The sequence below is a fragment of the Pezoporus flaviventris genome, unplaced genomic scaffold, assembly GCF_033815535.1.
Source record: "Pezoporus flaviventris isolate CSIRO_AGI_PZ_B2104156 unplaced genomic scaffold, CSIRO_AGI_Pfla_v1 ptg000031l, whole genome shotgun sequence".
Taxonomy (NCBI): Eukaryota; Metazoa; Chordata; class Aves; order Psittaciformes; family Psittacidae; genus Pezoporus; species Pezoporus flaviventris.
In genome coordinates this window covers 54119710-54135981 of record NW_026892579.1, presented here as the reverse complement: position 1 = coordinate 54135981, position 16272 = coordinate 54119710, and the positions used below count along the sequence as shown (strand labels likewise).

The window sequence follows — 16272 nt, the reverse complement described above, 5'->3', positions numbered from 1 at the left end:
AGCTCTGCTATGACGAGGGCTGAGAGAGTTGGGCGTGTTCAGCCTGGAGGCAAATGGCTCCCTGGGCAATGACAGGCATAAGTGACCATAAAGATATGAGCATTCTGCTTTTGGCTCCTTTTCAGCCTGCTTAAAGTCCTGAGAAAGAAGTAAGTAGCCCTGTCCTGACAAGAAGGGTCATTCCAGGTCGAAACTCAGCTAAAAGGGACAGTCATCGCTCACAGTGTGATTTCCCTGACCTGTATGTAGTAATATCCATGGAATAAACCACTTAAGTGAATTACAAAATTAACTTCTTGAGTGATCTGGAAAGCATTCAGAAGGAATTAGTAATCAGGTTGACACCCTGTCACCTCTTGCTTTGATGGAGCCAGCTGTCAGCATGGAGCATACATGAGCACCATCCAGCCCAAAACACTGTTGGGTTTGCCCATTCCTGGTTTCTGGAAGTATGCAAAGTGTTCCTGCTGACTCGCACTGCAGCTACTCTCTGAACAGAGTCCAAACCTACCTCAGTGAAAAGAACTTCTGCCATCTAGTAACAGATGTGAGGTCTTTATATAAGTAATAAAGAGAGTAATTACAAGGAATAGCGAGGGAGGAAAATTCCTAAGTAAAACTCTTAAGTATGTTGCATCATGTATTTATGGGCTCTTGGTCAGACTGCGGAGCGCTTTAAACAGAGTTAAAAAGAGTGCTTTATCAGAGAACCATATGGGCTTTAACCACAAAAGTCACTACCACATCCTTTTTATCCTTTTTTTTTTTGGTGGTTCAGGATAGTACAATTGACCTTTTTTAGTTTGATTTTCCTTTGCAACATGCGTAAATTTTACTTTTTTTTCTTTTAATACTGTGCTGTTTGTGAGGATCTCTTTCAACTGAATAGAAGACATGGATCTGTTCCAAAGAGCTTTTTTAATATGATTTTCTTATAAACAAAATAAATAATAGGGCACATAAGCACAAAAGATACAGAAAAAGTCACCTGGTTTGTTGCCTATTATATGCATAGGCTGGCTTGCTCTCAGTTTCTAAATGCCCCTTGATTTTCTCTTAATCACAGGAGCATTGGACTGGGATTTCCAGGTTAATGTCCAGCTTTTTTTGTTTCACTCAGCCTTTATAAGCTTTTCATAAATTGATTAAATTCCCTCTCTCAGAAGCAGGTGTAGCCAAGGGTACAAAAAGGCCATCAGGAGACGGCTACCCAGCAGGCTCTTACCATTTCAGCAGCTAGATATCTAAACTCCTGAGATTTTGGGACCCATTGTTCTCAGATCAGTATTATCATTTAACTAAATAAATCCGTACCTCCATTTCTTGTCTCCAATGTTAGCCCCCTTCATGCATTTATGGTAAACCAAAACCTGCCTTAAGTTTTGCTCAGGTAAAACATGCTGTGTCTCCTGCAACACAGGCTTTCTGTTCCACTGTTGTCAATTGATCATTTAGAATTTCAGTTTTAAATTCATCTTCCTTGAATGTGGGAGACCAGGATTGTACATACTCTCATGCAAGCATTTTAATACTTTTCTTTCTGGACTGCAAAGAGCTGGCATCCTTAGCTGTATCAGGCTTTGCCTTTTTGGTGGTTTTGTTGCATTGTGTCTTTTGGTCATAGTTAACAGAAAACAATCTTTACAGCCCATGATCTTTTGGTGTATATGAGAAGTTGTCGTTCCCAAACTGTATGACCTTGCATACTGTGCTGTTAAATTTCTTTTTAGTTCTTGCCCTTAGGATTGCCTATTACTTTTTATGGTGCTTCAAATTCAGTGTATTGACATGGCTTCTGACTTTGTCATCAGCAGATTTCATTACCATGTTCATACTTTGTGTCAAGATCATTAAGTGTTTCATTCTTAAGATACTCCAAAGATGATACTTCAGGAATATCACTGATATCCATCTTCCAAGCCATTATTTCAACTTTTCAGCCCTGTTCCTTCTTATACATTTCCTTTCTATACTATCTTACAATTGTACTCTTTGTCTTTTACATGAATAATTTCCCATTTGTAACTGTATCAAATGCTTCTACTGAAGTCCAGAAGTTGTAAGAATAGTTCATTTTTCTAGACGTAGGGCATATAATCAACAACTTCTCAGTTGTTTTGAGAGCATCACTACCGGGACTGTGCAAGTCATGGCTTCTAAAGACGCTGTCCCCAGGGAGCTTGGCTATTCTGAGCTGGAGTGGCAATGACATTTAAAAAGAAGCACACTGCAAAAAACATGGCTTGTGATAGGAAGCACAAATCTAGGAGGAAGGAGCTGTGGATTGATTACACGGCTCTGTGGCTGGTTTCTTGTGTCTGTGTCTATGTTTTAACTTTGCTGCTCTTCTACCTGTAAATTCTTCCAATAATATTGAACACAATTTTAAAGGAGTTTATGATCTGGTTATAGAAAGCACTTTTGAAATATGGAGCATGATGGGTGTTCTTTAATGAGAAGAGTCCTTGGAGCGTATTATTTCCAAGGTAACTATTTGCACTCCTATTTGAAAAAAAATAAAATTACAGAAAGTTGGATCATAAGCTCAGCTATTTCCGTTCCCCACAGAGGGCGAATGGTCATGGAATAATCTGTACAAATAAAGATGCCAGACTTGAGAAGTAGTATTCTTCAAGGATCCACAAAGCTACCTCATTGCTTTAAAACTTGCCTTATCCCTTTTCATTTGCTTTCATGGCTACAATGAACATCATGAAGTTGGTCTTGACACCACAGTAGTTTAATCAACAGACATGCTGGCTATGCTGATTCATTAATTTTGTTCTCATTTGCTTATATCCACCTGTTGCATTGTATTTAGGTTCCAAGGCAGAGAATAGATTGATTTTTTTTTTTTAAAAAAAGCAACAACACCTTTTTCTGCTTTGTGTCTGTAGAGCAATTAAAACAAATAATAGTTCTTGTCCAGATCTTGGAGGTACAAGGTATTAGGGAAAATACATGTAATGATCCCTAAAACAGAAGCTTTGATCCTGAGCCTTTTGACCTTAGGCATTAGATATCCTGTAGAATTGGCCTGATCTTGTATTTTGAATCCTGTAGGATCCTTTTGTAAGTTAATCAATTTTTATTTTCTGAAAAGGCACCAGCAGTGGTGGTCTATGTGCTTCTGAGCTGAGTCTGTCCAATGCTGGGAAATTGAAAATAAAAAACTTCTTTGAAGGGAAATGCTAGTGATGATGTTGGAAGTTGTCAGTTCATACTAAGCTTTATCACAAATCTCATGACTGGTATTTTTATTCCCGGAGGCTTAGGACAAAGTGAGACTTCAAGCTTCACAGCCAGAAGGACTATAGATTTTTGAAAAACATGGCCTTACTGAGGCTAAGCTAATAACAATTTGAGGGACCTTACTGCTTACACTTGACATTCTGTACATACATTTTTTGTGATCTAGTGCTGAACTTCCCTCTGAGGCAAAACTAGGCTATTGTTCTAGAAATATCTTTCTTTAGATGAGCTGAAAACAGTTCTGGCTCTGATGAGTTTAATATTTTCTTCAATAGTTCAATACAGTCAAGGGAGGGCATTCTCCCCATTACTGTTGTATCGAGTCCAAAAGAGGCCAAGAAGATGCTCTGAGGGCTGGAGCATCTCTGCTGTGTAGACAGGCTGAGAGAGCTGGGCTTGTTCAGCCTGGAAAATAAAAGGCTTCAGGGAGACCTTAGAGCATCTTCCAGTGCCTAAAGGGGCTGACAAGAAAGCTGGAGAGGGGCTTTGGACAAGGGCCTGTGGGGACTGGACAATGGGGAATGACTTTTAACTGACAGAGGAAGATTTGGATGAGGTCTTAAGAAGCAGGTCTTCCTTCTGAAGGTGATGAGGTGCTGGCACAGGTTGCCCAGAGAAGCTGTGGCTGCCCCATCTGTGGCAGTGTTGAAATCCTCTGTTTTCTTGCAAGTAGTATCTCATCTCCATAAGTCTCATTGGAAGGGTGGGTCACCAGGCAGCAAAACAGCCCTTACAAGTGGGTGGCTCTTAAATGCCAAGTCTGATTTCTTCACAAATTGATTTCTCATCACTTTTTGAGGATGTTGCATCCAGGTACTGACCCTGTCTTAGCTTTGCTTGCCATGTGAGAACTAGATGATCCAAAGGATGTAACTGAATTAACTTCCCCTGTATGAAGTTAGTGTAGATGAGATGTTTGTTTCCCAGTTGTCTTGATATTATGAGTCGGTTAAGTCCAGAGGATTTAATGCACATATACATCTTTGTAGTGTGTAGGCCTCAATTTAAATATTGCAGGTAAATAAAGGAGAACAGGAGATACTATTATTCATGCTTAGATGCCTTGTTAGGAAGAGCTTTGAAGGTGCCGTATACTCACACCAACCGGTTATTGAACAATTGTCACTTTATCTTGTCTTGATGTGTTAGTTAGTGGGTGGCTTATAAAAATTCCATCTTCTATTTCTTTTTTTTTTTTTTTTCCCCCTCTTTCATTTTGTGAACAATTTAGTTACTGTGTTGGTTTCGGGAGTTGTCAGGGTGCCTTCAGTGGAAAGTACCTGTATGTTTCAAAGTGCTGAAAACTCCAAATCTATCTACTCAGATGTTGTGTCATTTCAAAAATATTCTTATCACCAAATCCAATTACAGGGATGAGTAAATCGCCACCTCCAATGTCTTTACTATTCTTTTTTTAATTGTTAATTATCTCAACAGTAGGGTGCTATAGATTAGGAGCCTTAGATTATCTTTTGGAAGTGTGAGGCTTTCAGAGCCATTATCAATTAATTCTGGTTTTAAACAAATTTTAGGATAATATTAATAGCTTGATAGGATTGTGATGCTTGAGAATGCTGTCAAAATACTGAGAAAATGATTTCTAAAAAGTCAGAGAAACTTGATGTTATAGTAGCATTGAAGGTCATACAGTTTTATGCACTCCAGTGCAAGGTGTATTTTTTGGCAGTTTAATCTACATTGCAGAGTAGATTCCTGCTAAGAAACGTCAGTAAAATGACTGTCTCAAAGTTTAGGCACTGATTTATAAAACCAGAATAGTCACCTCTGTTGTACAAGGGTTTTTTAAATGTGTACTGAAATGACTGTGCAATGTACGTACACAGGCACATACTGACTTGTGAAATAGTTTATATATATGTGGTGCTCTAAGTGATCTAGTACTGTTGAGATCTCTCCTCCAGATTTGCACTTTCATTCCAAGAAGGAATGAAACTTCTCTTATAGTGAGAGACTTAGAAACTGTTCTCTCGCTGGACAAAGAGTATGGCAATATGCTGGGGTTGAAAGCCCAAGCGGGGAACAAGATGCAGATTTTAAAGAATGAGGATTTTCACAATTTGGTTCCAAAGCTTACTTAAAGTAATGGTAGATTCTGCATTGGATAAAATGCCGAATTTTTTGCTAGGCCTGGGTAGCTCTGTAGGTGGAGCAGAATATCTAGGCTTAATGCCAAGATTGCTGAGAAACCTGGTCAGTGCTGTAGAAGAGGTCAAGCTAGAGTCCTACAGTGGTTCTACAGTCCTTTAAATCCATAGACTTAAAGAAATGATAATGCTATAGGGAAAATAGTAGAGCTGTAGCAGTCGTGTTCATCAGTGTTTTTTATGGGGTTGGGATTTTTTTCACATTTGTCTTTTGCCTGGATGGAAGGTCTGTTTGAGCTGATGCTGCAGGAATCCTGAGATTCGAGTTCATCTCCTGGCATCCAGAGAGCTGCAGTTCTCTCATCCTTGGCTGATCTCAAGTGCAGAAGTGGCTCACCAGATGTTTCCTGTAGCAACTACACTGGTGGTTATGTTTTGCAGTCTTGGGGGGAAAGAGAAGATGGTGTCTTCAGTGTAATTCTCAGCTCCATCAGAGTTTATATGTGTAGAGAATATCTTAGAGCTTTAATTTTGCTGTCTAAAATAGAAATTACTGTGTATTGTGAAGCAAACTGTTTAGTTGACACGTGCTGTTGTTATAGAATCTGTAGGAATATCGGTAGATAAAATAGATGGTGTCATCTGTTGACCTTGCTGAAAATGGCATTAGTGATATTCCTGGTTAGTATTTACTGGGAAATAAACTAGTCATTACACTTTCCAATGAGATTATGCTTAGAGTGTCACTTCTCTGACAGTCTGTCTCATGCCACACAGAGATAAGATCTCAGGCACAGATGACAGACTAACTTCAGAAATATTTCCATTGATTTGACAGCATGAATAATAGTTCTGTTAAAAGCCACAATGACTGAAACAATGACCTCTTGCTACTGGGTGATAGTATGTTGATAAACATACTAATGAGAGATAAAGTAGGTAACTATATTCGAGTGTTTTATGTAACTTGTCAGTGAAAAGCAGAGGTACCGTTGGAAGGGAAACTAGATAGGGAGCTGAAATTACAGGCAGTCTTATCAAAGACAAAAGAGCAGCTTGCACTCTCGTGTATTTTGAGACACCAGAGGTTTTGGCAGGGAGCTCGGTCCCTGGTGGCAGCAAGATCTTCTGTTTATCACCAGGGGTCAGATGGGAGCTGGGGAAAATGGGCAGTTCTTTTTTTTTCCATGTGTCCCTGCGCCAGCCGCCGAGCCCATCACTCAGGCTTTGCTTTTAGTATCAGTTGAAGGGGATGTGCGTGAGCTGTCATTGAGGGAGCTGATCCCAGCTGCGTGTTTCAGCCATCTCCTCCCCGCCTCTCTTGGCTGCACAACCACTGCTCCTGGCATGGGTGAGAAGCTGGACCAGAGAAGCAGTTGGGCAGAAAACCTTCCCACTAAAAGGGAATGAGGGAGCAGATAAGACCATTCCTTTCACCTGTGTGAAGCAGGAGCCTGTGCTAGCGTGCTGGGATGTTTCACTTGCAGGTGCTTCCTGCATTGATGAAAGTGGAACCCAGAGGTGCAAATACAAAATGGGGGAGTGAAATAATTATTTGCAAACTTAAATGAGGGAGTGAACTTGCAGCACGTTCGCTGTTCTTCAATAAATATCCATCTCCGTGTTCTTACCTACCACTAATTGCAAGGTAAATTATCCTTCTTTCAGTGAGACTGCCCTGGTGTACACGTACCTGAATTACCTCACCTCGAAGTGTGCGTAATTCTGCTGTAACAGCTGACTCACAGTGAATTGTTATCCTGCAACACATTTGAGCCTTTCTACTTTGAATCACTTGCACACTTTGAAGCTTTAACCGTTATGTCATGCTGTAAACTAAGCTTTTCCCCAGCCCAGGGTCTTTTGAGCATTTCTGTGTTTTCATCTGTTTGTGTCTAACATCCAGACATATAAAAAAGCATCCAACCTGGCCGTCCTTCCACTACTCCATACGTTGGGTCATATCAAACCCTTCCCTGACAGCTGCAAAAATGATAGGAAGCAGCAAAACTTCCACTGTGGATTATCAGAAACACTACAGAGGCATTGCTTAATGCATCTGATATCTAAGCCTGGATAACAGAAGCCATACAGCCAAGCAAAAAAAGATTGGCAGCTATTGCAGGAATTCAGATAGGGGCACCTTGGTAAAGGAGGGGGGGAAATGCGTTTTCTTCCATTACAGAGCCCGGGGCTGAGATGGATTCTCTTTCCGTCATTGTCCTAAGCACATTATCCCTGAAAGAAAAAGGGTTTCTCTGAATCTGCAATTTTTCTAGGCTTCAGTGTTATTGAAATGAAACTGCTTCAAGGATATCTACATTCTTTACCATCATATGGATTCTCATCTCATGTAAATTATTTGGCCACTTTTCATTTTAATCCTCCACTGTCATTTCCCACAAAAGAGATCATTTGGTTTCTTCATTGAAGGTATTCAGCTGACAGCTGCCCTTTGTCTAGAAAGCAGTGTGCCTTTGCAGGGTTTATTTCTTGTGCCTGCTCTTTTTATTTCCTTTTTTTTTTTATTTTCTTTCTGCTTTTTTTACCCCCACTTTTAAGTTCACGTTGCTTTATATTTTTCATCTTTATTTTTTAGGAACTTTTCAGATGGTGAACAGGCTGTTTGTAGCTATGAAGAGCATGCTATGTTCTTTCCCTTAGCAAAGGTATACCTGGCTGGTAAGAAACAAAACTGGAGGCATACTAATTAAATTTCCTGCTTGCAAGGAGAACTGTGTTTTCACAACGTCTACTTGAGCAAACTGAAACAGTCAATGATAATTTTTTTTTTCCATGACTTCCCTATCTTGAAAACTCAGTTATTCTCCCTTCCTTTCCAGAAGTGTTGGAAGTCTTTGAATTTTATTCTTTGTGTCATGGTATATCACCCCAGAAATCAGAGAATCACAGGATGGTTTGGGTTGGAAGGGACCCTAAAGATCATCTAGTTCCACCCCCCTGCCATGGACAGGGACACCTTCCACTAGACCAGGTTGCTCTAAGTCCCATTAGGACATTGAAATAAGTGATGAGAATTAAACGTGACATGTTGGTAGTGTGCGTTTATGGCAAATTTTGAAGCTGAGCATGAAGATCAGTTCTTACTGTTGAGGTTGCATGGTTTTGGTTATCGGTAGCTACATGAGACCTTTTCCTTTCAGACAGAAGACTCCTGAGTATCATCTCTTCTCTGATAAAACCAGCTTACACTCTGTCAAAGGTTAAAAGCACAATGTGGTGATGAAGAAGTACAGTATCAGAAGATACAGTTTTGGGGAGCATGAGTTGCCGGTTGAACAAGTTTACAGGCAGCTTGAATCTGTGGGGGAAGGAGGAAGGAAGCATATCATGAATGTGGATAAGGAGTAAGAGACAGGTTCTAAAATTACTGTGTCACTTGCAGAAACTGAATTTAACAACTCCGATAGTGCCCTTCCAGCTCTCCTCTGGTACCTGCTTAGCTTTGGGATTTCCATTAAAATTTCTTACTTACCAGGAGAGCTGCCTGAAAACTCAAATTTGGGGCAGGCTGGGGTTGTTGTTTTATTTTTCCAGGGTTTTTTTGTTTGGTTTTTTTTTTGTTTGCCTGGTTTTTTTTTCGTCAGAAAACTGGATTTCAGGGTGAAAAGAAATTCAGGTTTTCAAGTGGGAATCACTTTTCTTGTAGAAATTTTGGGACATTTACATTTAAAAAAAAATGTTGGAATTAAAGTGTTTCAGAATGATAAAAACTATGTTTAAAATGTGTGTCGTTTATTCAGGTGTAAAATGAGTTTAAAATCACTGTTTCAGCAACGAGTTTTTTCAAAATCACAAAAATGATTGGACTACAGTCGTTGGTTGCCAGGAAAGGTGTCTCATTCATTGTCCAGTTCTGAAAGTTAGCTCTATCACAGGGAAATTTCCTGCTACCTCAAAGAACTGTAAACCTGAGCCTAATTTTTGTTGTTTTAGAAAACTTGAGCCTTGTTGTTAGACCCAGCAGAAGTGTACAGCAGTCTGTGCTTGCTAGAAGAGGATGGTATTTAGTTATGTGCCAAGAAAAGGATCACGCTAGTGCCTCTTGTCTTGTCTTTTCTTGCATCAACATAAGAATGGGCAGTTAAATTATATATGGTTCCTTAATTTTACATCTTTTGTCATTTCTTCCATAAAGTTAGGCATTGTCTAGCAACTTGGGGACCGTAGGGGATCTACATCCATAATATCACATGATACCATGGTTTCACCTTCTGGTTTTAGTACATCACTGTATAGATCCATCAGGTTTCTAATTTCTGGTTTCTTTTGTGGTATTTTTTCTTGATTTTTTGACAAGTATCTGTAAACAAAATAAATAAGATTCAGCAAAGGGAAGCCATAAAATAGCTGTTATGGCTACCAGAATTTGCCAAGTTAATTTTTGTACACATAGTGATGACCTGGGTACTCCAGGTCATCCAATATATTTGTGTGAATAGTAGTGCAGTTTTCAGCTGTGATGTCTTGACTTTTTTGTTCCTTTATCTTATGGCACTTATGAGGAAATAGTTCATAGCTACAGGCAGAAAGTGTTCTATTTTGTAGGTGAGAGAGATGAGACTCTTTCATGGGGCAGCTGGACTAGGGTCCTGAGCTTCTGCTTCCATAGCTAACTACTAGAAAAAACATTTTCTGCTCTGTTTATCAAGCTCTCCAAAAAAGTCTTTGTCGAGAACATGACCCCTTTGAACAGAATTTTGTAAGTTAAGATAGACACACATATCACTTCAAAGGCTTATAATAATAGAAAGGATAATATGTCTGGAAGAGAAAAGAATATACTTTAAAAAATACCATACACAGAGACTGCGGGCACTGCTGGGAGGGGAGAAAGAAACTCTCTTGCTGATAATTCAGTGAGAATTCCTGTTGGTAACAGTGCCAGACTTGATAGCCCTGTGTACTTGAACCTTCCCAGAAAGTGAGTGTAACCAGGCATCCTCGTCTCAGCTCTAATGGCAAAATCTCAGCAGCTTTTTCAGAGTAGGAGCAAGCATAGTGAGAATTGCAGTTATGGTCATTCTCTCAGGATTTACTTCATAAGAGCAACTTGAAGGTCCAGGGAAGTAGTAGTTGATGTTCACATGTAAATGCGATTGCCTCCAAAGCCCAAATGGGTAGTATAGACATAGCCTGCCCTTCAATTTGTGAAGACAGATCTATTTCTGTGGTTTCGTTTGCTAAGCTATCAAATCAAGTGGAAGTACATTAACAGTGTAACTAGCTATGCTCATGCTAATTTCTCTTAGTCGGTGTATAGTGACTTTGAAATAGGACCTCATTTGTTAGTATAGTTGCAACTGTACATAACACTGTGACCAACAGGATGAAGTAGTAGCTAAAATGCAAAGGGAATGTTCAAAAGAAGCGTGGACAGAAACAGTTGCTACATGGAACAGATTCCAGGTTTCTGTAGAAAGTGACTGTGCTGGGGTGATCCACCGGAGGAGAACTATGACCATGGAAAATAATAATTATAGAATCATAGAATAGTTAGGGTTGGAAAGGACCTTAAGATCATCTAGTTCCAACCCCCCTGCCGTGGGCAGGGACACCTTATGCTAAATCATATCACCCAAGGCCTCGTCCAACCTGGCCTTGAACACTGCCAGGGATGGAGCATTCACAGCCTCCCTGGGCAACCTATTCCAGTGCCTCACCACCCTAACAGGAAAGAATTTCCTTCTTATATCCAATCTAAACTTCCCCTGTTTAAGTTTTAACCCATTACCCCTTGTCCTGTCACTACAGTCCCTAATGAAGAGTCCCTCTCCAGCATCCCTATAGGCCCCCTTCAGATACTGGAAGGCTGTTATGAGGTCTCCATGCAGCCTTCTCTTCTCCAGGCTGAACAGCCCCAACTTCCTCAGCCTGTCTTAATATGGGAGGTGCTCCAGTCCCCTGATCATCCTCGTGGCCCTTCTCTGGACTTGTTCCAACAGTTCCATGTCCTTTTTATGTTGAGGACAATTGCCTAAATATGCCTGAATCTCCTAGTACCAAATGATCTGAGGAATAAGGAAATATGTTATTTGAAAAGCCAGAGCAGCTGTCCAACAGCTGAACCTGCTGCTGATCAAAGTTGATCAAAGAATTCCTAGGATTGCGTATTACGGACAATCTACAGAAAAAAAATGTGGTAGTCTCTGCTTACGGCATGCTTATCAGAGTCCATTGAAGTAAACAGGACTTTTTGTTGGTTTTAATGCAAATCTGATAAGCTCTGTAGAATGTAAATCAGTTCATTAAAATTTGTAAAGCACTTAAATGAAATAAAAGAGAAAACAGTTTAACTTTTATAGGATGTTTACTGCATATAAAGTACAATAAAATCATGATTATTCAGAAAAAAATACTGTTGGAGTATGCTATACTCTATGTTCTGGGGAAGATTTAAAATTTTTAAATTGTGATTTTTAAAAAAGTAAACATACCTGACTCTAGAAATCTTACTGTGTTACTGTGTAATTTAGGCTGTGTAATCTTCAGACCATATCTGTTTAAAGGGTGCACTATTTGTGTGTGTTTGTGTGTTATATATATATATGTATGTGTGTATATATTAACTCAGGGATCAGCATAAATATTGAACAGCTCCTTTATTTGTAGGATGCTGCCTAAGCTATCCTTAGGCAGGGTAAAACAATAAGTAAATGATAATAAACAGAGGCAGAGGTGTGGCCTATGATGTCTTTTGACATGATGATTCTGCTTCACTTGACAGTCATAATTCGCATATTCGTAGCATTGCCTACTGTGTTATATCTCCAAGTGCAGTATTCCAAATGCTGATGTGACATTGCAGATACTGAGATAATATTTATTTACTTGAGGCATTTGGGAAGGTTTATCCACTTGGTGGATATGAATGCATGCACATACTACCTTGTGCATATACAGGTTTACATAAAATTCGCTGCTTCTGTGCATAAACTAGCAGCTGGCACCTTTAATGAAGCTGCTTTGGAGCCTTCATGCTCTTTATTTCTGATAAAAATTACCAACCTTTTTTTGTTTTCCCTCTTGCAGTTACTTCAATGAGAATCAATATCCAGATGAGGCAAAGAGAGAAGAAATTGCAAACGCCTGTAATGCAGTTATACAAAAGCCAGGTGAGGAGCTGATCATGGTGTCCTTTCCAAAGGCAACTGCAATTAGATTTCAACATCTCCGGCTAAATTCAGCACATCTCATTTTATGGCTGTTACTAACAAATGCACTGCTCTCAACTAGTAGTAGGCTTTTTCGTGAGCAGTCTATGACTCATGTTGTTCAGAGCTGCTGTACTGGGATGAACGTGACAGCCAGTGCAAGTTTCAAACCTAAATGCCAATGTGTGCAACTTAAATTCCCACCATTTGAGATATGAAGTACAAGTTGTGCATCTGAACCTTTCATTTATACAGCATGGTAAATGGCATTGCTAACAAAATAAACATGTCTGGAAGGATTTCATTCTTTATGTTCAGTTATTTCAAAATACTTATCTAAGCATTCAGTAGCAGTCTGAGAATTTTACACTCCACAAAACTGTGTTTTACTGATTCCTTTTTACAGATGGGAAGTTTTAGGTTCAGAGGCTGAGGCTTGCTGGAGATTATAGAGCAGGTCGTCAGAGGAGAAAGGAGCACAGCTTTCCCAGCTTTCAATTTTCTTTACAGCTTGTAGACAAGGGTCTTATATTAGAATCTCTGTACTAATAGGGGAACTTGGATTTGGGTAAAAAAAAAAAAAATTGCACTTTTTGTGTTGTTTGTCATACTTAAGAGAGAAGACAGTCTGAGAGGGCTTTGGCTGTTCAGCCTGTAGAAGAGAAGTCTCCAGGGAAACCTTAGCGCAGCTAATGGAAGGGGCTTTGAGCAGCCTGGTCTAATACAAGGTGTCCCTGCCTGTGGCAGAGGGATTGGAACTGGATGAGCTTTAAGGTCCTTTCCAACCCAAACCATTCTGTGATTCTGTTAGAGACATGAATATTCAGTGTAGTATTAGTGAGTACACCTGCGTTCACTTAGGTTTGCTGACTGTACATTTACAGTTTTCAGAACTTCTATTTTGGATATTTCAATTTTACATAACCAGAATAAAAATTAACGCAAAAAAAAAGAGGCCAGGGCATGACTCCTGGACACTGGTACAGTCACAGAACAGCACAGAATGATAGAGCAATATAGGCTGGAAGTGACCTCCGGAGTTCACCTGGTCAGGCAGGACCAGTTAGGTTAGGTTGCTCAGGGCTTCATCTTGTTCAGTTTTGAATATCTCCCAAACCAGAGGTACCTCTGGGCCCCCATTCTACGATGTTGAGCCACTCTCATGGCAAAATACTTTTTCCTAATACCTAGTCAAAATTTCTCTTGTCACAACTTGTATATGTTGCCTCTTGTCTTTACCAGAATGATCGATCAGGCAGAGGTCGGGATTTTATTCTTGGCTGTGCTGCTGTTTGGTTAAGTAACTTGGAAAAAACGGTTTGAACACATTGTGTCTCAGGATCAATAAAATCTTGTGAGTGGTACTGATGCACAGCATTAGTAAACAGCATAGCTGTCTGTTTCCAGATTTTAATTTCACTTGTCTCATCTCTCCTTACCTATTTAAGTTTTCAGATTGCTGCAATTACATAAATGCTTTGTATGCTGAATAAATAAACTATTGAGAGACAGTCTGAAGTAGGGGAGTCTCATCCCCACATAGCCTGCAGAGGACTGAGGATGCAGCTACATCCAATATTTTAGATAAGGTCAAGGCCAGCTGAAGAGGTTTCCACTCTGTGCTTGCATTCCCTCTTTTCTGTTGGTGATCAGCAAAAGGCAGTGTTTCCTGTAGCTGGCTGGTGGTGGCTGGCATTTTTTTTGCTGGTTTAAGCATGAAAACTCCAGCAATCAGGTTTTGAACATCCACCCCTGTTCTCCCAAAAGATCGCAAGTGTCCTGGCACATTTGCGAGGGTGTGATTAGAGCTGCAGGAGCACGACAGCAGCTAGTGGTTCAGAAGAAGGAAAGCAGATTGGAGAGGATGACACAAAATTTCTTCATTCATTTTGCCACTGAAGAAGACACGTCATTGAACTATATCCTTGTGGCACATACTAAGAGAGCTAGCCCAGAGGTACACGATTTGTGGTAGGGCTGTGAATTGAATTTGAGTTTTTTGAATCTCAGTTTTGTGCTTGAACTAGGAAAGCAGCCCTTTATTCTCTCCCACGGCTCTGGATTTAGTTGATTGAAGCTGCAAAACAATTCCTGTAGTTCAGATTATTTTTTTTTTTTTAAAGAAGAAAGGCTACTTTGTTTTTAGAGAGATATTTGGTGTTTATTACCATAACATCTGGGCACAGTACTTTGATTCACATAAAATTCACTTTATTTTCAGTTATAAGCACTTTTCAGTGCAGTTTCTATTTCAGGGGTTTATCACAAGTGTAATGGTCTTTTTTGCCTGCCTCTGGAACCCAGTGAGTAACAATGCTGTATTTATTCTTCCTCCCCACCTCCCATTACTTTCATAGGGAAAAAGTTATCGGATTTGGAACGAGTTACCTCCCTTAAAGTGTACAACTGGTTTGCCAACAGAAGAAAGGAAATCAAGAGAAGAGCCAATATCGGTAATGTATCAGAGAACCTGTTTTCAGGGTTTAGTACTAATACTTGCTCAGGAGAGGTGGAAATTACGTAAGATTGTATTAATGAAAATGCTAGATGTTCTGACATTCTTAGTAGAAATGTGGAGGAATTATTAAAATTAGTCTCATGCTGTTCCAGATCTTTCCTGAAATATGGGTAGGAGTTTAATTTATAGAAATCCATCATCAATGCAGGAAAATGATGCTGTTAGGAAGTTTTACTGGAAGATCAGTTTTAAAAATGAAACAGAATTTGATGGTGGGAGAATTGTATCTCTTTATTCTTGGGCTCCTTTGGGTATCCAAAATAAAATCTAAGCTAAAATTTCAAAATATCTGCAGTGAAATATGGGAAATAAGGCATTTTGAGATGATGGCAAGTGCACAATCTTAATATGCAGTTTAAAAAAAAAGTAGATGTTTTGAAGAGCTTTTATCTGGTTGTAGGTTTCTTTGTGTCTGTGTTCCACTGAGGCTGTCTTTCTTACTGCCATCCCTGAGACCCCACAGGGATCTGAGAGTCCAGTGAGTTGTTTTACGTCTCAGATACAGCCACTAGGACCTAAGGTTCTTCAAGCCAACTGCTTAGTCTGTACTTGTCTTCCTTACTGCTTTCCAAGGGATTGCACAGGGACAAATGGCTGGAATAAAGTAGTAATTTTTCTCGCTGATCAGGATAAAACAGAAGTCACTTCAGAGTTAGCCCTGCAGGTTCTTTGTGTGAGTAGCAGATTGTAAGGAAATTAGAAGTGACTCTGAACTTGTAAGATGTACACCTTCTAATGTGAACAAACATAAGACATTCTGATGAGAATAAACTCACATTAGTGGCCAGGAGCCAACAAAGTTTGGCAGTGCGTGCAAAATTTTATGTACTTCCTTAGATACTATGCAGAGTTATGTTTGTAGTCCATAGATGAACAGAAATCCATACCTGTCTACTACCCAGTATTTTTGCAACTGCAGAACGTTGTGTCCTGTTCCTATCTGCTTTTTCTTGCCGTATTTATGAACAAGAAAAAATTCTTTTTACAGCATTTAATGTGTTATTGAAATTTAACCTAAATTTTTTTTCCTGTAACTTAAATCTGTCAAGGAGTAGGGTGAATAAAGCAAAGTCAGTCCAAGGTGGGTGAAGTTGTAGCTGTATCTGTACAATTTGAGGAGGAGGGTTAGAAGGAAATTAAAAAGAACCGAAGGGAGCTTTAGATGCATGAATCCTACTGGAAGGTGAAGACGTGTGTTTTTAAATCCCTTAAGTGCTTTAAA

At 39.6% G+C, this 16272-nt stretch overlaps 1 protein-coding gene across 22 annotated transcripts in view; it reads left to right on the top strand.

Moving 5' to 3' along the window:
• Nucleotides 1–16272, top strand: part of HMBOX1 (homeobox containing 1) — a 111865-nt gene that overhangs the window by 89623 nt on the left and 5970 nt on the right. For all 22 annotated transcript variants that reach the window (XM_061461128.1, XM_061461134.1, XM_061461139.1 and 19 more), the window contains 2 exons: nucleotides 12411–12493; nucleotides 14890–14985. In XM_061461128.1, the coding sequence (XP_061317112.1) occupies nucleotides 12411–12493; nucleotides 14890–14985 (179 nt within the window). The remainder of the gene's footprint in view (nucleotides 1–12410; nucleotides 12494–14889; nucleotides 14986–16272) is intronic.